The 23,036-nt window shown below is 25.9% G+C and overlaps 3 protein-coding genes across 3 annotated transcripts; 1 reads left to right on the forward strand and 2 right to left on the reverse strand.

Annotated features, from left to right (window-relative positions):
* Positions 1 to 1,194: 1,194 nt before the first annotated feature.
* Positions 1,195 to 2,788, reverse strand: LOC132920551 (heterochromatin protein 1-like). The gene is made up of 2 exons (XM_060983029.1): positions 2,459 to 2,788; positions 1,195 to 1,477 (listed from the first exon to the last, which is right to left on the reverse strand). The coding sequence occupies exons 1-2, from the start codon at positions 2,523 to 2,525 to the stop codon at positions 1,293 to 1,295; spliced, it is 252 nt and encodes an 83-aa protein (XP_060839012.1). The 5' UTR covers positions 2,526 to 2,788; the 3' UTR covers positions 1,195 to 1,292.
* A 4,246-nt stretch (positions 2,789 to 7,034) lies between these two features.
* Positions 7,035 to 10,099, reverse strand: LOC132921421 (protein HGH1 homolog). The gene is made up of 7 exons (XM_060984442.1): positions 9,757 to 10,099; positions 9,485 to 9,687; positions 9,171 to 9,424; positions 8,994 to 9,106; positions 8,731 to 8,921; positions 8,517 to 8,650; positions 7,035 to 7,236 (listed from the first exon to the last, which is right to left on the reverse strand). Exons 1-7 carry the CDS (start codon positions 9,860 to 9,862, stop codon positions 7,137 to 7,139), a joined length of 1,101 nt encoding a protein of 366 aa, XP_060840425.1. The 5' UTR covers positions 9,863 to 10,099; the 3' UTR covers positions 7,035 to 7,136.
* Positions 10,100 to 10,227: 128 nt separating this feature from the next.
* Positions 10,228 to 20,124, forward strand: LOC132921422 (terpene synthase). The gene is made up of 7 exons (XM_060984443.1): positions 10,228 to 10,418; positions 15,419 to 15,573; positions 16,648 to 16,792; positions 16,865 to 16,985; positions 17,569 to 17,708; positions 18,785 to 18,887; positions 19,047 to 20,124. The coding sequence occupies exons 1-7, from the start codon at positions 10,374 to 10,376 to the stop codon at positions 19,265 to 19,267; spliced, it is 930 nt and encodes a 309-aa protein (XP_060840426.1). The 5' UTR covers positions 10,228 to 10,373; the 3' UTR covers positions 19,268 to 20,124.
* Positions 20,125 to 23,036: the final 2,912 nt, after the last annotated feature.

Here is a 23,036-nt window from a genome sequence, read left to right on the forward strand (position 1 = left end):
GTATCACGCGATAAACAGTCATTTGTAGGAATACATTATTCGTGGGTGTTCAAGTAAGTTTCTCAAACAGAACGTATATTCGTAAAAACCCCGTTGATATTATAAACAAATATCTTTATTTTTTGTTTTAACGCCTATTTTCAATTCTATAAGAAAGTATTCACTTACACGAAGTAAAAAAAAAATTATTGAATTTAATCATATATATTTGAAATGAGCGCGCCCTTGGTGTGTGAACGTTACCTAAAATATCAAGTTTTAATTTGCTGGTGCCCCGGCGGAGTCACAAATCGCACATACGTTTGGCCGCTACTATAGTGGGTATTTTGCCATGTGATCAAGAATTAATTCTCAGAATACAAATATTTTTAATAATTACAAATGATTTGATGACAAGTCATAATATGGCATGTTCCTAATTTTATAAACTGCTCTAAAGATCTATTTAACTATAGGTATATACAAAGTATGAGCTGTTCAACAGAAGCGTTTTCAAACCGCAGATGAATTAAAAACAAATTCAGAACGAGCAGTGCACAAGAAAAGTTAACTATACTTTAGTGAAAGCACTGAAAGCTAAACAAATTTTTCAAATTAAATATCAATACAAATTATGTATTAAATGTTTTAAATAAAAAAATGGCAGATATTTTTTTAAATTTTATACTTGAGTCTTTGAAAAATATTGGTCCTGTGGCCTTAAAAATCTTAATTCGTACTTACCTTACAAAATAACTAATTTGAAAATGGTTTGTCCATATACTCGGATTAACCTGTTTCTGATAATGGAATACTGTACCCATTTAGTATAAATAACCTTAATTTAAAACCATATTATTTTATGTGTTATAATAAATTATGATGTTTTATTAATTGGCGATAATGAGTATAACTTGGTTATGAAGTTGAGTATCATCAATAATCTAAAGAATTGAGATAGGTATTTAAATAACTACAAGTTTTTTGCTACTCCTCAATCCTCATGTTTGTATTGGCTTTATAGTTGTGGAGTGTATATTATGTAACCATAAAATTAAGGAAAAATTAGGAAAAAACTTACCTATCATTAGGTATCATAATCATAATTCATAATCATTATATAAAATATCATAAAGATAGATATTTAAATTTTTGTACAATAATATTAACTACCTAATTAATACAACACTCAAACCAGAACAAATTATGTATACATTTTACATTTTGCATATCAATATTTATTTTAAAGATAAATAATACAATTGGCAGTAACTAAATAAATGGGATAGCATACTTTTTTCTTCTTTTTTTTTTTAACAACCAATTGTTTTATATCTTAACAAGATTTTCTCGCAATTTTCCAAATTTTCTTCTGGCTCCCATGTACATTGTTCCTCAGCACAATGTTTCCATTTGACCAGATAAACAGTTGCATCGGGTAAAACTTCATGGAAAATTATTTTTTCCACTTCATACTCTTTAGACTGTCTCTTTTCATCTGAGAAATAAATGATATTATGTGATTATTTGTTTTCTAAAATTGTCAATACCTCAACTTATAATTATGTATTTGGGTTAAAATTTAAATTTACTGAATTGAACATATTAGAATGATCCTAATAAGAACCAGAATTAGACTTCAATGGTTAGGTTAGGTTTTTCGTAAAACCTACATGGTGTTGACTTGTAATATAGTAGTGATAAATATAAAATTAAAAAAAAAGTATACAAAATATTAGTTGTTTCAAGTAACCTATGGTAATATATATCCCATATTGTACGCTATTGATTACATACAACTATGAAATGTGAGGCAACAATTTATTTGATTTTTGATTGTGATTAGTGCCTCTAAAAATTTCACAAAATCAAGAAGCAAATGCAGATAAAAGAAAAAATAATAATAATTACCAAGTTCTGGGGTGTCATTTCAACTTTTTAAAAGGTAAGTTAAAAACTTGACAGCCAAAACAACTTTCAGCAGACCCATAGGCGTCACTAAGGGGTATCTTTGCTATCTCCAAAAAAATCTTAGATTTAGAAAATATATTCGATGTTTATTATTCAAGTGTGTACTGTATTATTAAAATAATAATAATTATATTATATAATAGTAATTTTTCACTTTTTAAAAATAAATGCAATCTAAATTTGTTGTAGATATTTTTTTTTTTTTGCTACCCCAGAATTTGGATTCTAGTGACGCCTATGAGCAGACCAATATAATATATATTATAAAATTATTATAAAAAATTTACATCTGATGATTTAATATGTTATGAATATTGTGTCCAATCATACTTTTGTTCTTATTACCTATATTTCAAAACGCTAGTATTTACTCCACTATTAATATCATATTGTGATAGATTAGTATTTTTTTTAATATTCACATAGAAAAATAAAATAACCAAGTACAAGAGGAGGAGGGAAGTCACTTTTTACATCATAACATCTTAATATTCAGAATAGTACTCACCTTTGGACTTCTTAGCGCCTTTCTCAGTTTGGCAATACGCCGTCGAGGATGTGCCTGCAGCCTGCATATTTCGGTAATCGAAATTTGAGGAACGTCAATGGTCGATGACACGTTCTAGTAACTCTCCAGCACGAGTCTCTCGTAAAGAAGTGGCAGCAACGTTTAGTAGAAAATATGCAGTTTTCCACTGAGCACAACGTAAAACATGGACGTGCAAAAAACCACGTGGAACTACTAATGAGTAATGACAAATGAGTAATAATTATTAGTAAGCATCGTGATTGGAAAATATTAAGTACATAACAACTAACAATGATCACAGTGTGATTAATGATTACTAACTGTAACAACGGTCAACACTGAATGCACATGGTATTGCCAAATTTTAAAATTATAATGACCGTATATGGTACTGCTGTACACGGTACAGTTTTATCAAAAAGTTGAGTTTTTCGCTCAAAATTCAAATACCGTACCGTACACCGTGGCTAAGAAATAATTGGTCATTGGACGGTGTTTGGGAGAAAAGGTTCAAGTCCAAAATCATAGTTTTTCAATAAACTAAAAAAACGTTGAGTGGTACCCAATCCAAAAATATTCAGGTCTATACTCTAATTGTTAACAAAAGACTTTTCTTGTTTGATCTCTAGCAACCATTTGATTTGCTTCCATAACCTTGCCATATTAATTCTATTCACTCACATTTAAGGGTGTTGGGTCTAAAGATACTCATTTTATCGTTTAGTTTGTTTTCCTTGTTTTTTTGTTGCAGCATTAAAAGATTATATTATATATAAAAAGATTAATATAATTATTTTAAGTTATAATTATTGCAATTTTAAATTGTTTTTAAGTAAAAAAGCAATTTCTTATTGTTTACATAGATTTATGCCTTTGTTCATTAAAAATATTATAACGTTTCTATTATAATTGAATATAAATGAAACTATAGAAAATAAATGATTATTAAAATCACAGAGAAAATCTCAATTAATATTATAAACGCATATACGAAACGAAACACACACACAAAAAAAAAAGTTTTTGTGACTTGTGCTCTTATACACAAACAATTTATTATAAAAATAACTTAGTCCGTTTGTCACAATATAAAAGTGTGATAAGAATACATTATTGGACTTGGCCGTTTCTCACTATACACAAATATTATTTCCGTTACGAGTTGAATCAAAACGCACATGTAAATAAATTAGTAACAAATGATCATGGGTGCATTACAGTTTGACCAATCGATGCGGCACAAAATGTCCTACTAAATCGACTATTTACATCAAAATGACCAAAAATGGACTTGAACCCTTTCTCCCAAACACCGTCCAATTATAGTGCGGCCAATAAAACTATAGGACTATAGGAGCTTCATAGTTCATATTTTATTCTGTGCTTGAAGTGTGATCACCACGCACATCATATATACTTCGGCCAGCGAAAGATGAACGCTACTGGGCGCCGACCAAAATTCGTCATTTGGTCCGTTCTCTACCGCATTCCCACCACTTAACATGACAGAACACGACTGTCTACCAGTACCACAGATATAGATAATAATATATGTCTACATCTGTGACCAGTACTGGCAGTACTCAACAGTAGAGCGCGGATTTTTATACACTTAAAAATATCGAAATATGCCATATAATATGCAGTAAAAATCATGAAAATATGTAAAAAATATGCAGTCAAAATTATGAAAATATGTTAAAGATGCAAGAATTTTTTATTTATTTAAAATTTACAATAAAACTTATAATAATTAATTACTTAAATACTTAATAAAAAAAAATTTAGGGAATTTTCTGAACTTAATTTATTTTTAAAATTGTATTTATTATTAAGATGAATAATCATATGCACTTCAACTTTTTCTTCTGTGAAGTTGTGTCGTTTATCGATTAACATATTTTTAAAGATTGAGAACGAACGTTCGACGTCAACCGTAGTTATTGGAGCATATTTGAAGTTTATGTCGTAAATCGTAATCGATTATTTATCTTATAACTAAATATATATATAAATTATTATGAAATTTAGTTTTAATTTTTCTACTTGACAAAATATTATTTTATACATTTTTTTAAATTTTTGCTTTAATATGCAATAAATTTTGAATTTTTCCAAAATATGCAATAACCTTTAAATATGCAAAAAAAATTTCACCATTAGCTTCAAATTATGATGATTCGTGGAGATAACTGACAAAAATCCAAAAATATTAAAAAGAAAAAATACGCAATTGCATAGAAATCCGCGCTCTACTCATCAATTATCACGCGACATGCGATTACGTAGTGGAGTGTGAGGGATTTGCGTACGATACCGCGGAGCTCAAAGGTTCATTCATTTGAATGCGCCAAATTGCCAAAGAGTAGTGTTCACTCGCGGCTGGCCGGAGTATAATGGCCGTTTTCGTGAAAACTGAGTTCTTAATATTCTGGTTATTTGAGCGGCGGCGCAATCTTTTTTTCGAAATGAATATTTTTTATTATAGCAAATGCACACATGCGTTGAGACTGTTACAGCTATTTTATGAACAATTTTGAGTACTCTTTGCAGATGGTAGGAAAAAAAGTATACAAATTAGAATATTTTAACTTTTTTTATTCTGAAACGTATAGTTTTCCTGACATATTTTTTTTATAATTACTGGCAATTATCTTTTTTAAATGTTTGTGTTATATACTTATTAGCTATTATTATTTCTTAATTATTAATGTTATTATAATTATACTAGTTTTTTTCAGAAAACATTTGCGGTTTTACAGAGAAATTGAGAGTATAGAGAATTTGTAAAAATAGCAAAACTATATCTTCTGGTGTTGAACTGTTGAAGAAGAGTTAAGTGTTCTACTGACATTAAATTTCGATTAGGTACCTATAGAAAATAGGCATATAAACGCGTGTATTGTGTAAGCATGTACTATTTTACCTTTTTGAAAAATTACATTGTATGTCGTTTATAATTATTGTATTTATCCTTTTATTATAAATATTATTATTATTTACATATTTACCTCCCCTGTTTTGGATTGGTATTATCATGTATAGTCATACATACAAATTTAATGATATAAAAATAAGTACTTAATTTAAGTCATTATTTCGGATTTGTGGATCCGTAAAACATAAAAACTAGCCGAATAATTTAGTCTATAACATTTATTACAGGCATGTAAATAGGAGATTATTTTTTTGTTAGGGGTGGAGGGATTAACCTTTTTCATAATAGTTGAGGCTTAAAAAATGTGCAAATACGGTTTTCATTGTAGTTACTTAAGTTCGGTGACCATCATAATTCAATTTTTTTTATTAATTATTAGTTACTACAATATACAATATGTAATGTGTTTTACTATATTTTTAGTGTAGTCATTTTACGCAAAAAAAAATATTACTGTTTTCAATTAAAATGTATAGATGTTTGCTCCTGCTTTGGGAAAAAAATTATAGTTATGTTAGGTTAGGTATAAACACAGAACAAATATAATTATAATAAGTCACCGACTCATAAACCTGTTGTTGTAGTTATAAATTATTGATATTAGATATAAATAATTTACACATTTATTAATTTTTATTTTTTTGGTGGATGGTGAGGATAAACCTTACCTCTGTATAAAATATGTGCTAATTGATATGCATGTTAAAATACATATTTAGAATTATCATGTATTACTTGACAGATATATTCATTTTTCTGTTCTCATAATTTTGAATTTGTCAACATATAACTGATAAAGTAGTTATTACTTTATAATGATGAACTAAATATAACATAATTCTCTTCATCTCTATGTAGACCTTGCATTCATCAAATAACTTCTTAATGGTACTTTGTTACCTTCCGTGTCTCATCCCATAATAAATCAATCTTTATTTTCCATTACAACTCATCTTACCTCTTGGCTCTTATATACACAACCAATCACACCATGTGTATGTTTTTTTTCTTTCTTTAAAGAAAGAACTCGTAAGCAAAGTATATTGATACTAATAAAGTAATAAACTATGTAAATAAAGTTTTATTTATTTTTCATTTTTTTTTTTCACTAGTGATTCAGTGAGATTGTGTATTCTCCGTTGTGTTTGAATAATGAAGATTCTCATAATAAGGTTAATGTTTTTTTAATAGTACCTACTAGCCTACATGCTTAGGATTGTGAAATAATTTTATTTTTGTTATTTCTTGAAAACTATACATGGTTTAAAAATAATAACAATTTTTATATACTTCACCCTGAATGTACACAATTTATAGATTGAATAAAATTTAAATTATATTTTATAATTATACAATAATTTTTTTTCTTCATATTTGTATATCTATTTTATTTACACTATTATATTAAAAGAAGAGAACTTACTTTATTTTTTCAAACCAGATCTTGTTTATAATTGTGTACATGTTTCCTCAATGTAAAATCCTATTTATTCTACTATTAAATTCCCTTGCTTTTTTTTATTTAAAAAAAAATGGGAATTAATATTTTGATTTTGTGAATCTAATCATTAAAAAATAAAGTATTTATGTTATTTGTATAATGAATAACTTAAAAAATAAAATAAGAAATATTATGTTTTTCTTTACATATATAACCAAACATATCCATTCAGAAAATTACAAATATTAACATACAATATTGAAATGATGGAATAAATGTCAACTTAAATAAGCTTCATCCATTTTCTTAAATTTATCTATTAAATCTTCCGGTACATCTAAGTCGTGGAAATTATCAGTTCCTATTTCATCTTCAGTCCTGGAAAAAAAACAAAACAATTTAGTAATTCAGTATTTATTTAATGTAAAGTTTTTCAAATGTCAGTCTCAGAAAATAAAAACATCAAAAATACATAACCACAATTTAGAATTTAAATTTTGACAAAAATTAAGAAAATTTTAAAATTGTTTTGTAGTTAAAAAATTATTAAAATTAGATATTTAATCAATTTTGTTATTTTGTTGTAATTCAAAAAATAAGATCTGTAGACTTTAATTTTTTTTTGTTAATAATTATATTATTATTTATTAATTATTATACTATACACATTAACATTTCCAAAATATTTAGATTATATAGCTATTGGTTAATTATACCACAAATCTAAACTACCATTCTATGTTAAGTTGGAAATAACTCAAAAGTGAAAGGCAGATATATTATGATATAAATATATATAGGAACTATCATAATATTCATAATTATTAATTAATAATATATTATATGTAATTTTTTAGAAAAATTAATTCAACCTACCATATTGCTAATCAACTGTTAATGTTAAATAAATTACTATAGTAGCAACATAAATATTATATATAAAATAATTAATAATATACTTAATTATATTAGCTGACACAGTCTTTGTTCAGAACAGTTTTTGGAATGTAATAACATTTTATCATTAAATTCATATTTAACACATCCATTACATTAACCTATTTCTTTACTTACTAATTATTAAAGTACCATGTAATTTTCCTATATAATTAAAGTATATTTATATTTATTCCCTACCTGATGAATGTTTCAAATTATTAAAAACAAAATCATAGTTGAAATTAATAAGAAATGAATAATAAAGAATACAATGTAAGATTGAATTAGTGTTATGTATTTATTTTAATTATTTTTTATTTGTTTAACATATTGATTGCTATGTGATTGCCGGTGCTCACACAACATTAGGATATAATATTATTTTTATGGACCATGTTATTATATATATATATGCCACAAAATCACTGGCGACCATAAATAAACTAAAAAAAAAGCATAGTGGCATTACGGAAATAATGACATTTTTTTTTTTTTTTGATTTAATAAATATATTGTATTTTATACATACATATATATTTTTAAATGCTTTTTCAAATAAAATAGTTTATTCAAATTAGGAATAACATCGAAAAATATGTTTGGTGTGGTGATATGTAATGATAATACATATTATATAACTGCCGGCAGTCACATGAAAGTCGATGTGTTAAAGTGGTTGCATATTAGATTTAAGAGAATAAGCAATTAAAAATACTAACTTGATTAAAATGTCCACTAGATTTTCACATACTAATTTCAATTCCATATTAGGTTCCCATTTGTGTAATTCCCTAAGAATGAGATAAGTTCCTTGATCTCTGATTATTTCTCGGCAGTTTCTTTTAGCACTCAACTTTAAACATAATTATGTCAATAACCAGTTAAATATTTAAATTTCTTGTCATTTCACATTTGTTTAATATAATAATTAACCTGAGTCAAAGCTTGTAAGAGTGCTAAGCGTAAATCTGAATCTGGTTCACGTTCTTTATCATCAGGTAGATATTGTAAATCCAATGGTAGTTTTTCATTATCTTCTTCATCAAACTGCTCAGGGCCAGCTAGTGGTAAAAGAAGACGAGGTAACAAATCTAGATCTTCACTTAATAACCATTCATGCTTTTCTAAATAAATACAAGATAAATTATTAATATTGAATGAGATAAAAAACATGAATTAAATTAATAAGAAATTACCTAATTCAAAGCAACAGTTTTTTAATGTCATGATGACACCAGCTCTTCGAAGTGAATTATTTAAGTTTAAAAATGGAAGTAATTTTTGAAAATTATCACTATTCATTAACCACCTACAAACAAATCAATAAAAAATATAATTTGAATACATTAATTTAACATTAGATACCCACTTACATTCTTACTTCATGTAACTGACATAAATTGGATAGTAAATATGAAATATAATCATAATTTGTTTCATGTTCTACATCTCGGGTGATGAATAACTTCATAAATGATTCTAATATGGTGATTTGATCTCCAAATGCTTCATACACTTGAGTTGCATGATTTTTGTCACGGGTCAGATTGCACAACAACATCAGTACTGCATTAGCAATCTCTGGTGTTTTTTGATCGATATATCGTATTATTTTTGGTATGATTTCCTAATAATACATTCAAATTAAAAACTATCAATATAAATTAAATTTCGAACCAAAATATACCGAGTTATTTGAACTGATGTTACTATTTATACAGGAAATTATTTTTTTCAGACCATTTTCTTTTGACGAAATATTAACCAAACACAAACAGGCATCTTTAGCATTGGCTATATCGCTATCCAAAACATTAAATAGACCTCTCAATAATTCATCAATATTATCAACGATCGCCTTGTTTTCTTTGTATTTATCAGCCGTCAGCACTAAAAAGAAAAATCTTTTAAAACTCTTCGAACGGTTTTGGTCAAAAACCCAAACGAATCCACACATACCCAGTAAATGTTGTAGAACGTCATTTTTAAATTTTGGATCGCCACGATCTATCATCAATGAGTGGACCATAACAAGCGTTAAATGATGTGGTATCTCCGAACCCATGACCGATGACGTTTAAAAAAAATATAATATAGGTATCGTTTACCCGTGTCAAATCACAAGTTAAATGTGCACGCCAGTAACAGACTGAGACCAACAATGTTTGGGTAAATAATCGTCCTGGTAAAATTAACAAGCGAAAGAAACCGCACAGGGTATTACGAGTATTCGGAACCGAAACCGGCGAAACCTGTAGACTGCAAGAACGACTTCGCAGTTATGTAGCTGGTGTAATTTAACTTCATGATAACTTACACGTGCTCGTTATCAGCACATACGAATTATTCCATGACACATCGATTCGTTTCCATATAATATTACATTTTTTATTCTTATCGGATGCACGGGAGATAACCGCTATCGATCGATAAAGGTTTTAGCGTTCAACAGTAATCAGTAATAACTACACTTAATAATTGAAAGTTCAAACCAGCCGACGCTACGCTGTTATTCAACATTCAACTCTAGTCTTTTACTCTCGTCCCACCAGTGAACTGCACAATAATACCTTAAGATGGAAAATATGTTTAGTACGTCCGGAGAAAAAGAGACTGATGAAGTGAGTTTAAACATTTTATGCATACCTACAGCATTAATATCCGTCCATTGATTTGTTTACGATTGTTGTCGACTTTTGTGTAATTGAACGACTGGACCGAGTCGCATTAATGTATATAACTTTTCCTTTATATTATCTATTTGTGTTATTATTTTATTTTCAACGATTGTCGTAAATTCGTTATAAATACATTTAATATGAGTGTTCGAAACGTATTTGTAATTCGTTCATTGAGATTTTCGTTGAATTATTATTTGAACGATCGTTGGGGCTTGTGTCTGGTCATAAAAAATTCTGGAAAATCGTTACAGATTGTTTTTAATTACACAAAAACTTGCGAACTTGAAAACATTTTAAAATAAATAATATGCACTTTCTTTGTATTTATTTAAACTTTATACTTATAAAGACGTAGGTATCTATTTGACATTTTGACAATACGTGGCCGTCATTACAGCCATAGTCGCTATTACACACACGGCTAATTATTAAAATTATCACTCAATAGAGAAACATTATATTTTTTTAAAATCATCTATTTTATTGTTAATCTATGATTATAAAGTAATAAAATAAATCCGTATTTAAAATTGGTTTTAAAATATTTATGTCATATCCGTTTTTCCTAAATATTTATACCAAATCAGCTGTATATTTATTTTTTTAGGATGCATTTATAAATTATTAAATAAACACTATACTAGATACTATATGGATTTGAGCATAAACAAATTATTAACACCTGGCGTAGAAATTCAAAACATTTCATATCTATAGGTATTTTATTTGTATTTGATTAGTACCTAATTATAATCAATTAATTGTGGGGTTTTTTTATAATATGTATGTTACAATGAATTTGGATGTTTACCTTGAAGAATTGATTTAAGTATGTAAGATATTTGGCATTGAAAACTGTTGCATAATAACGTAAAAATCTTCCTCGACAACATAGAATACCTACGTACCCTATATATAGTGTATTGGTGTTAATAGCTATATTATATAGGATTCAAACATTGACATATTCATGCCTATATATAAATACTGCATATGATTAACTGTAATGTACTAATGTATATTATATTATTATACTGGTTAAAAAAAAGTTCAACGTTTGTAATCGATACAAAATCATAAGAGAATGATAATTGTTTAATTAACTCGTCCTGTTAAATTTTACTAAAAATATTTTTAAAAGGGAAATATTAATAACAATATTTAAATATAGGTACATACCTACTATACACCAGATAACTGCTCGTTTTATTGATTAATAGTTGTATAATACATATTTAGAAGAAGCGGAGGACGGTACTAGATTTGATTTTGTATATTGTACAGTATTCTTTACTGTTTAGTGAATTTGCATTATTACCACTGGCACTGGCTTAGACGAATGTTAGCTATAATAAAGAATTTGTTGAATTAATAAATATAACTAATAATAAAAAAGAAAAATCGAATTTCGTAAATACGAGGTGGTTTAAAACATAGGTAAAAATTCGATAGACCTTAACATAACATTGGTTGGCTTCTATTTGTATGTACCTAATATGTATATTGTATACACAACTATTAATGAAATTTAGCAGCTGCCGTGGTTGTTTTTATGTTAATAATATTTTTGAAAATTTATTAGGTACCTCTTTGTATTCTGTAGGTTTATTTTGAACTACTTACAATTTTTTGCTTTAGCTTTTGTTTTGATATAATTCAAAAAGGAAATTGAAAAGCTTATACATATTTATATATTATGTTTTTTAAATAAAAAGTTACTTTAATACACCCAATTATAGGGTCAAAATTTCAGAGGCTTAAAGCTTGTACAACAATTATTACTCGTAATTAAAAAATAATATTGACGGGTATTTTTATTAAATGTTTAAAAATCTTTGCTTTTAATGCTCATTCTCCCCTCCCAAATTGCGGACATACTTGAAGATATTCGCAAAAAATATGTCCTAGACGAACATAGTTTCTTAGAAATTTTTCCCATTTTTGAAGTTAAATGATTTTTCCTCCTAAAAGATTTTTAGCATAAAAAATTTTAATGACATATTTGCAATCCTAAAAATTAATTTTAATAAAATTATTCTAAAAACATTAGCATATTTTAATATAAATATGTTTTTGGGTTGTATCATATCTATGATTCATAGAATTTCCTTACAGGAGAAAAATATCAAGTAGCGTGCTACATTTTAGATTTTATGCAGAGTAATGAATGTATTGATTTTACAATTATGTGTTTTTTTTATCTGTCATCAATTTTTGGGACATTAAAAATCGAGGTAAAAATCCTTGAAAATTGAATACAAGGTCCCAAACAGTTGTTTTTTTATTTACATAAAAATATTAAAATACATAGGTATTTCACGAAATTTGTAAAAATCGCAAAAAATTACAAATCCTTTTGTAGTTAAAAATTCATAAAAAAACTTTTTGTTTCATATTTAAATTTTGAAAATTTAATTCAAAATAAGCATTCATAATAATATTATTTTAAATAATTTCTCATAAGTAGTTCACACTGGAACCATAAAATCAAAAAAATATCTAAAGAACTATTTTTTGTAGAAACTTTAAGTTCAAATTTGGAAGAAATCACTTATTTAAATAATACATAACGATGTTAATTATTTTGTTATAATTTAAAAACATTATTCATGGTAACTTCAAAATTGTATGTATTTTATATTTTATATTATTATGAATTTTACTATACGCAATGCCATTTTTAATTTATTTTAAGTTATTATCTATTTATATTATGAATCTGTTTTTACTGTTCTGCGATATTTTTAAAAAGGTGTTATTAATTGTTGTTTTATATAAGTTGATATAATAATATTATATGGTATAGGTACATACTACATACTGCATGTATACTCGTATTATAATAATTAAATACCAATTATATAATAAATGCAATATTTTCAAAAAAATGTATCAATCTATCGTAATAGGTACTAAAATTAAAAAGAATTACTTTAATAGTTATATCAAAACTCAAATCATAAAATATACTTAGATGGTAGTGATATTGATATAGGCTGACAGATTGTCTCCGCTCAGAATCGTTTTTCGTATACAATGAAATTATATCATTTAATTAAAATTTAAGACACTCATAATAGTTACCCACTCGATAACCTAATGTATTGCAGACGTGTCTACTTAGATATCACCATTTTATTTTTATTTTATTTTGAATCTATTGGATACTGTTGGGGGATGTTTTCGAACACATATAGCGAACCCGGTCATGATTACGACAAATTTACCACAACAATTTATAATAGTTAATAATTAATTCAAGATCCACCATTGACAATGTCTAATTTAATAATTTATAAATACGTCATAGATTTAAATAGTTTTAAAGTTTAAAATAATTAAATATGACATTATAAAATACGTTAAAAACTGTATTTATTATTCATTCAAAATATTTAAATATATTAAACCTGTGTGTATTATATGACTATATAAGAGCACCTGATTGCGGTAGATCTAATAATGAATAAATAATTGTTTAAAATGCCTAATATATATAAATATGATAAACTTATTCATCAATTATATATCTAATAAAATTTTATATACAGGTATAAAGTTTATTTTCTATGACTAATTTATTGTTCTGAATAAGGTTTAGTCTCAATTTTTTGTTGCATAATATTATAATAATATTCAAAAATCAGAACATAAAACAGGTAAATTAGAAAAAAAAATTACTGCAATTATTATATATTTTTATTTTTATTAACTGTGGTCCGTAGATAATACATTATTTAAGAAAATTTATTTTTAATAGTTTTTGTTCATAAATTAAATAGTCCCTTTTTTGTGTTATGTTGTATTAATATTAAAAAACCGTTTATTTGTCTCTATTGTGATTTCCATTGTATTAATTACCATAACAAGTTAAAACGACTCCATTATTTTTTAATACTAAGTTATTAATTATTTCATTAAATCAACGGGTTTTGGATATTAATTTGATTACAATTTATAAAATAAACAAATATTTTACATTTTCCTACACATATTATCAGTTAAATGCGATTTTACGATATTTTAATCAAACGAGTTACACTCATATAAATAATATAATATGACTGACCTATTCTTAGCCATAAAAAGTCAATTAAGACCGGTGCTATATTCTTCGTTTTCCATCGCGTTTCATACGCTATGTATTTCTCATCATTGTCGGATTCAATATTTATTTTTTTATAGTGGTGTAGGCTACTCCGAGTACATAAGTAGGTACATTATGAAAGATGTTATTATGTGATCTATCGCATTTTTATTCGTGGTGGGAAACACCGAATAGACCTGATTTTGTTGGATAATGCTGAGTTATAATAACGTTAACTTTTAATTGCTCACGTTTTAATGCCTTAATTGGGATGCGTTTAAACCATAATTTATAATGTATATTATTTATGAGGTTGAATACGTTAGCAGATACTCTCCTAGAGTCTTATAGCTGTACAAGTGAAAAACGCGACAAAAAATATTGTGCTATAGCTTACAAAAAGTTGTGTAGACTGCGGAAACGCTGTTTCGTGATCGATTTTCAATTTAACTATAAATATCATAATACATATATTTTTAAATAATATGTTAATAAATCGTTTATAGAAATGAAAAAAACATAGGTATATAGTATATGTACGAATTGTATAATATATTATATTATTATACATTATTGAAAAATTGGTAACCAAATCGAATTTATGTCTGATTTTGTAATACATATTAATATATTTTTATACAAAATGTTTTGTATATATTTTAATTATTATATAGTTTTATAATACTAATGCATAATGATACTAAAGTTTAGTATAATTTAATTAGTTTACAACAATTGTGTATGTGTAATATACTAATATGTTTGTTCATTTGTTGATCACATAGTTATGTTAACCTCTAAATTAAAAATTTGTATAATATATCAATTCTGATTTAATGTAACTTTTTTTTAGAAACTCTTGCAGCCTTTCACATATATTATGCAAGTGCCTGGCAAACAAATCAGAGCTAAACTTGCCCATGCATTTAATTATTGGTTGAAAATACCATCAGACAAATTGGCTGTTATTGGAGACATAGTGCAGATGTTGCATAATTCTAGTCTCTTGTAAGTACACACTGATAAAGTAGAAAAATGTTGTTTAGAACTGTAATTAAAAATAATTTGAATATGTGTGGATGAATTGACTATTGTGTTATATTTGAGTTTATTAGGTATCTTAACATCAAAACTAAGGCTGAATAATTTTATATGTTACTATATCATTTTAAGTTAAAATATGTTTTAACAATATGCCATTTTATTTATTACAATTTAAAAAAACATGAATTAAATAAGTTCATGTAAGTTTTAAAGTTGTAAATAGTATTGTTCAAATAGTAAAAAAATGAAGTTATTGCATATGACACTGTATTTATGTATTATAGTATAATTAATCATTAAACTTGTTATTAATGAATGTTCCTCTATACATTTTTTAATAAATTATTATTATTATACATAAATATATCATATCCTATATAATAGTTTAAAAATAATTATTACATATTAATTGCTATACTCAGGTACATACATTTTAAAGTAAATCACGATTTATATAGGCATAAACAAATATTTAGATAACCTACAATATTATATAACTTTTTAATTAACTTTATAAATTGTTCCTGTATTGCTATATATAGTATCTATTATATAATGTGTTATGATAATATAATTCAGTGTAACTTAATAATTGTCTAGACTAAATAACATAGTTAAGTATTATTTATGATAGTATAATTATACTTATTGATTCATCGTTATTTAATAAATATCAAGAGAAAATGTACTGTAAGCGTAGAAGTATATATTTTAAATATCTAAGTGTTATGCTTCCTTACATTTATTATTCATTTTGATTTATTAGTACTCTGACTAAAGAATTTAAAAAAGACATGCAATTATTACAGACAATTGGTTATTCAATTCTTAACTAAATTGAGGCATTATTAAAATTACACCCATCAAAATTAATCTTATTTACTATTCAGTTTTTGTTTTTTTATTCCTTAATTTTCTGCATTTCTAGTTAATAAAATACTTTTGAAACACATTCTAAATTTCAATATCATTAATATTGTATAATAATTATAATAGTTATTAAACTTAATTTATGTTTAATTATGTTTGGTATTTTAGAACTGATGATATCCAAGATAATTCAGTCTTAAGACGTGGGATACCCGTGGCACATTCAATTTATGGTGTTGCTAGTACAATCAATGCTGCAAACTACATGTCGTTTGTTGCATTAGAACGAACTCTGAGCTTAGGGCATCCAATGGTACACATTATTTTTATTATGAACTTTAGAATAGATAGTAATAGTTTATAAATTGTATTAATATAATTGTAGGCTACCACTGTATACACTGAACAGGTGTTAGAACTTCATAGAGGTCAAGGAATGGAAATTTATTGGAGAGATAATTATACATGTCCGACTGAAGATGAATACAAAAAAATGACAATCAGAAGTAATTAAATTTGTGTATAAATTATTTTATAATATGTGCTGGTTTTTTGGTTTACATTATTTTTTTAAATTAACTTTATTTACATATTTAAAAATAAGATATACTTAAAACCATGATTGCCTGCAGGAAATTTCTTTGGGGGGGGGGGGGGGGATATGAAAACACCTAAAAGTACATTAAAAAAGTTTATTCCTTGCAAATTACAAGTCAGAAGTATATGCTATTTAGTTGTTATTAAATAAAAACTGAAGTATTTATTCTAAACCTTTTTAAAAATTGTTCAATTAATTTTTTTCTTTATTTACTCTTTCAGCATTAAACATACATAAACCATTTAATCGGTTTTCACCCATTGTAGGCCAAAGTAAAGTTTTAACCCTTCTCAAAGTACTAAATGATCTTTCATTTATTAAAATATTTATTTAAATCAAAATAAAGATTAAAATTCTCAACATTATATTTAAATTCCATAGGAGGAGGGGGGGCAAATTCTTCATTTTACACCCACGTTTAATACATCTTCTTAACACTTAAGGTACTTATAAAACTGTATTCTTATATTATTGTATATTTCATGTTTAAGAGACTGGTGGTTTATTTATGCTTGCTATCAGACTCATGCAATTATTCAGTGAGAGTACTAATGACTTCACCAAACTTACTGGAATATTAGGATTATACTTCCAGATTCGAGATGATTATTGTAACTTATGTTTGCAAGAAGTAAGAAATATTGCGTATTTATTATATTGAATTAATCAGTTTTATTGATTCAATGTGTTTTTGCTTGTGTATAATTTAAAATATTTGGTCAAAACATGGAAATATGTAGTTGTTAGATAAAAAATCAGTAATAGTTATAAATTATACATTTAAAAAATCTTATTATGAGAACGCTACATTCTGATTTATACTGTTTGTTATGTTCATGAAAAACTCAAAACTTAGATTGTCTATTTAATCTATTTAGCATTATAATTTTTACTATCATAGACTTCTTTAGGTACTATACTAAATTAGGAACTATAAATAAAACAAAATACAAAATTGATTATTTGCCTATATTGTAAATTTTGTATAATTAATGTTCTATCCATCTAAGGTATTTTAAGACTTGTGCTCAGTGGGGTTCATTATATATTTTGTATTTCTATTCAAACATAATAATAATAATAATAATAAATAAAGTAATTAAAGTGTTTTGAGTCGGAAAATAATAATATTATAGGAATATAGAATATTGTATAGAATAATATTATATATGTACCTACATTATAATTTATAAGTATTACACATTCATGTTTGTTTCTTAATTAAGAAAAAAAAATTTAATTTTACACAAATTTCTTATCTAGTGTTGTATAGAAGTGAGAAGTATGTATAATTATTATAAAGTTATTGGATTATTGAAAATCAAATAATTATTTTTTGTTTATTATTATTATTATTATTTTTAATTATTTAATTATTTAATTATTTATCTTGATAACCTCTAAGTATAGTATTAAATTAAATTAAAAGATTAAAAATTTATAAATATTGCATATTTCACTAAATTTTTTGCTTGATAGATATAAAAAAAATAGTTTTCAACATTTTCTTTGATTTCAGTTGTTACATAAAGATAACTTAAAGTTAAAAATTTCTTAATGTTTAAATAAAAATAGATAACGGTATGTAATGATTTATTAAAACATACATTTGGAATATTATTTTTAGATTATATTATACAAATATTAAAATATTATTTTCATTGTTTTATAAATTAATCAAGACTTTACTTTAATACTTTATAATAGTATTCTGAAAACAAAAGTTACTGTGAAGATTTAACAGAAGGAAAGTTCAGTTTCCCAATTATACATGCAATCCATACTCACCCTGAAGACAAACAAGTGATTCGTATCCTTTTTGTATAACTTAGATTAATTATAATATTTTCTTTAAATATTTTAGTATTTTGTCATTCTTCCAAAATATTAACTGTTTTTTTTTTTTAATTTAACATTAAATACAAAATTATTATAATTGTAATATTGTACTTAACCTTAAAACTATTAGATATTTTGCGACAGCGAACAAGAAATGTTGATGTGAAAAAGTATTGTGTAAAGTTGTTGGATAATTATGGTTCATTTGAACATACAAGGAAGGTATTGACACAATTGGATGGTGACGCTCGTAAAGAAGTGGAAAATCTTGGTGGTAATCCATTGATGATTAAAATATTAGATGGACTTAGAAACTGGTCATATAATTTTGACGAAAAGACAAATAATTAAATGTTTACATTTTATTATTTTAATTTCAATTTCCACCATGACCAATTGTTGAAAAGTAGTTTTATTTATGTGAATTGTCACATTTTTAGTTGCGTATTAAATATTTTGCTGTACCAAAATGTAATGGGGACCCTCTTTTTGTATGTTTACTTATCATCAGTACTATCAGTTTATTTTAATTAAAATATTACTATACTCTGTCATCCGAATACTAAAAGAATTTAAACTTTATAGGTCTTATCATTAATTTTGAAAAAGTTCTTAATTTTTTTTTTAATTATAATATTATAGAGTTGTATGTTTATATGGCAATCAATAACTGTAAAATAAAAAAATAGGCCATAATAAAACTAATTTTGGCCAGTTTAATATCTAAGTACTTAAATGTAAAACATTGCCATAATAATATATATTTATATATATATGAATAATAATAAAGAATAATGAATATAGTCTTCCAATTGAATATAATATATATTATACAAAAAAACAAAAAATGCAAGTATTGTATTTTTATACTTTAATGCTATTATTTGATATTTATTATTAATAATTTTTCACTTTTTTAAACCATTATTAAGTTTCTTTTTTATTATATTTTGCTTAATCTTATAAACCCAATCTGCTCATGGCCATTTTGTCAAACGTCTTTGCTAATTAGTGTCTTAAGATTTACCAATTGTTTCTAAATTTAATAAGTACTTATAATTTTTAAACATATGTATGAAAATAATAAATAGATATATATTAGTGAGATATTAATTTATACCTAGTTAATACTATGTTATATGTGTTATGTGTAAATGTTGTATACGTATAAAAATTAGTTACAGAAAATAAATGTCACTTGATTGAAATTGATTAGTGAGTTGTTACTTATTAGTTGTTACTAATGATTGCACCCCTTACAATGTATGAATAACAATATGGTTATTATTTTAAAACAACCTGTGCTAATTCATTATTATTAATGTAATAATACATAGTAAATGATTATACTGGAAAAATTGAGAACAATTAAAGGAAAATTATGGGAAACAAATAAGTAATAACTAATAACAAAATATTATTATGCTTACTTAATTATAATAAATAGTGTAATTGTTGTACATTTTCTAGGAAGTATTCACAATTCACTAATGATATAAACTTGGCGTGTTTGACTAAGTCTATAATCATAAACAAGTAACAACAGACGAATTTGTGACATATATAAACAAAATATATACAAAGTATATCATTGTAGAATAACAAGTTATCTATTTAGACAAAAAATGTGAATTTATAACTAAATAATTTTTTGTTCTTAGCAAGTTCGAAAAGCGGCAGTTTTATCGAATGTTGCGCGTGGATTTTGAATACAATTTTTTTTTAAATATATTTTATTACTTTTATATGGTCTGAGAACACAACTTGTTGCTGCATGTATGGTCTACAGAGACAGAAACCTTGCCCAAAACACAAATTTATTAATTGTATACAAATCCAGTGAAGATATTTTATTATTTAAATCGGAAACTGTACAGTGGATTAGGTACTTCTCGATGAAAATGGGTTGGCAGAATCACGTCAGACGTCATTAAGTCTGTGTTCAGTGGCGTCATTTGTGTGACGCAAGGGTGTGCAAATGCATCTCGTGAATTTTTTTAACACACTTTTTGTGTACATCATTTCATAGAATAATAGTATAAAACAAATAACAATAGGTTTTTTATGCATCCCATGATATATGGTTTTAATGCTATAAATAATAAAATGGTACTCGGCCATCATGCGAGCGACTTTGGTATTAGGTACCTACTTTAGATTTTCAATATTGGTTTTGTATCTTATGAAAAATTCTGAAATGACGTCCCTCCATGTGATTATATTTATAATTTAGATACGTGGTTTGGTATTTATAATATTTATACCTATTACCAGCTATTATGTACCCATTAACTCACTATGTATACATAGACACATATCTAGTATAATATCATAATATGTTAATATTTTATAATAAATTATATATTATATTTATTTGTATGTAGGTTTTTATCGTGAATGTATGTACCTATGTATATTATATTGGAAATTGGAGATTTGGCGTACTGTACCTACTATAATTAATTTGACAAAGAATAATTTTAAGTGGTAGGTATTTGAGAAAACGAATACAACAAAATATTATTATGAAACTACTATGGTTATAGTTATAAGTAGAGATTAGCGACTATATTGTATATTATATTATCATGACGATGATGCTTTAAATTGTGGGTGAAGTTGTACGACGCCATGTTACATGTGTGCCTTACTGTATTGGAGTAGTGGCCGGACCATTTTCAAATACGGAGCGGCGCGACTCGAGATACATTTATTTTTACCCAAACCCATCTACCCACCTACCCACCCACGACCCACATTTGTAAGCAAGTGTTCTCTTAGCTTAACTACTGAAATCGGCCGTGAAAATAACTAATATATAATATTAAAACTATTAACAAAGACTACCTACAAAAAAATAATGTGTTATTGTAGGTAGTTATCTAGAAGAACTATTTTGACATAAATGTTACCAAATACTATGTACAGTGTTATAGTGTATAGTATTTGATGTTATTTAAAATGTTCATTTTTAGCGGTGTCATGGGATGATAATATAATTTTATTTTCATAATAAAAATAATCCACTCAAAAACCATTTTTCATGGAATATAAGATAAAAGTTAATTTAAATTTTCTTTAAAAACACTATTTTTAGGTTTCGTAATGCATTCGTACATATTATAATATAATAATATTCTTTATTCTCTTAAAAAAATTTTCCAATTACCTAAAATAAAATATAAAGACATAACGTAAAAAGTAATGTTATAATATACAATAGTAAAACGTTTATATAAATAAGAGAAAAGAGAAAAGAAGAAAATTTACGCCACTGTTTCCATTCGGTACAACTGTGGTGAAATCACAACGAATAAGTAAGTTGCGTTTAATAACATTTTAATAGACGAGATAAATGAGTATACGTTTTTTAATATTTAAATTAGTAATACAGTCAGTCAACGCTCGATAATTTGGAGTTCTCGGTAAAATAAAAAAACTCGACTTATCTGCGAAATCTTAAAAAATGTATATAATATGTTATTTCAAAAAATGTAAAATTTTAGTTTTCATTAAAGATATGTTTTTTATAGAAATATAGACTATATAAAATAATAGGTATATTATAATAATTTGCATTAGTTCAATACTTTTTTTTGATAAGTGGTGGGTAAGGTAGGCATTACTTGATTACTCCATGCCTACCCCCTTGTGCTTGCGCAGTTGCGCCTGATTCGAATTTAGATTATTTGAGTATACCTATGTAACCTATTATTACCGACCTGTAAGAACACTCAATGACTCGAAACAGAAAAAGCTAGAAATGTATTATTATTTATTGCCTATTTGTGTACCTTATTTATTAAAATTTTTAACACACCCACGATTTATCCACCGCCTCGGACATCGATGAGTATTCCGTTGACGTTAGGTACTTCTATATATATACATCGAAGTCCCTACAGTGACCGCGCGCCACTGAGCCACTGCAGTGCCAGGGGTCTTTTGTACAGTGAACAACATAATATATATAAATAACCTCTGATGTCCGTCAAAAACTGTAGGTATGCCATTATAATATTACTCGAGCACGCCACTGGTTGGGCCGTGGCCACTACTTATAATAATATTTGCGTGTTAGCGGTCATCGGGACACGCGTATCGCAAAAATCGCGCAATA

Source organism: Rhopalosiphum padi, chromosome 2, assembly GCF_020882245.1.
Source record: "Rhopalosiphum padi isolate XX-2018 chromosome 2, ASM2088224v1, whole genome shotgun sequence".
In the NCBI taxonomy this organism is placed as follows: Eukaryota; Metazoa; Arthropoda; class Insecta; order Hemiptera; family Aphididae; genus Rhopalosiphum; species Rhopalosiphum padi.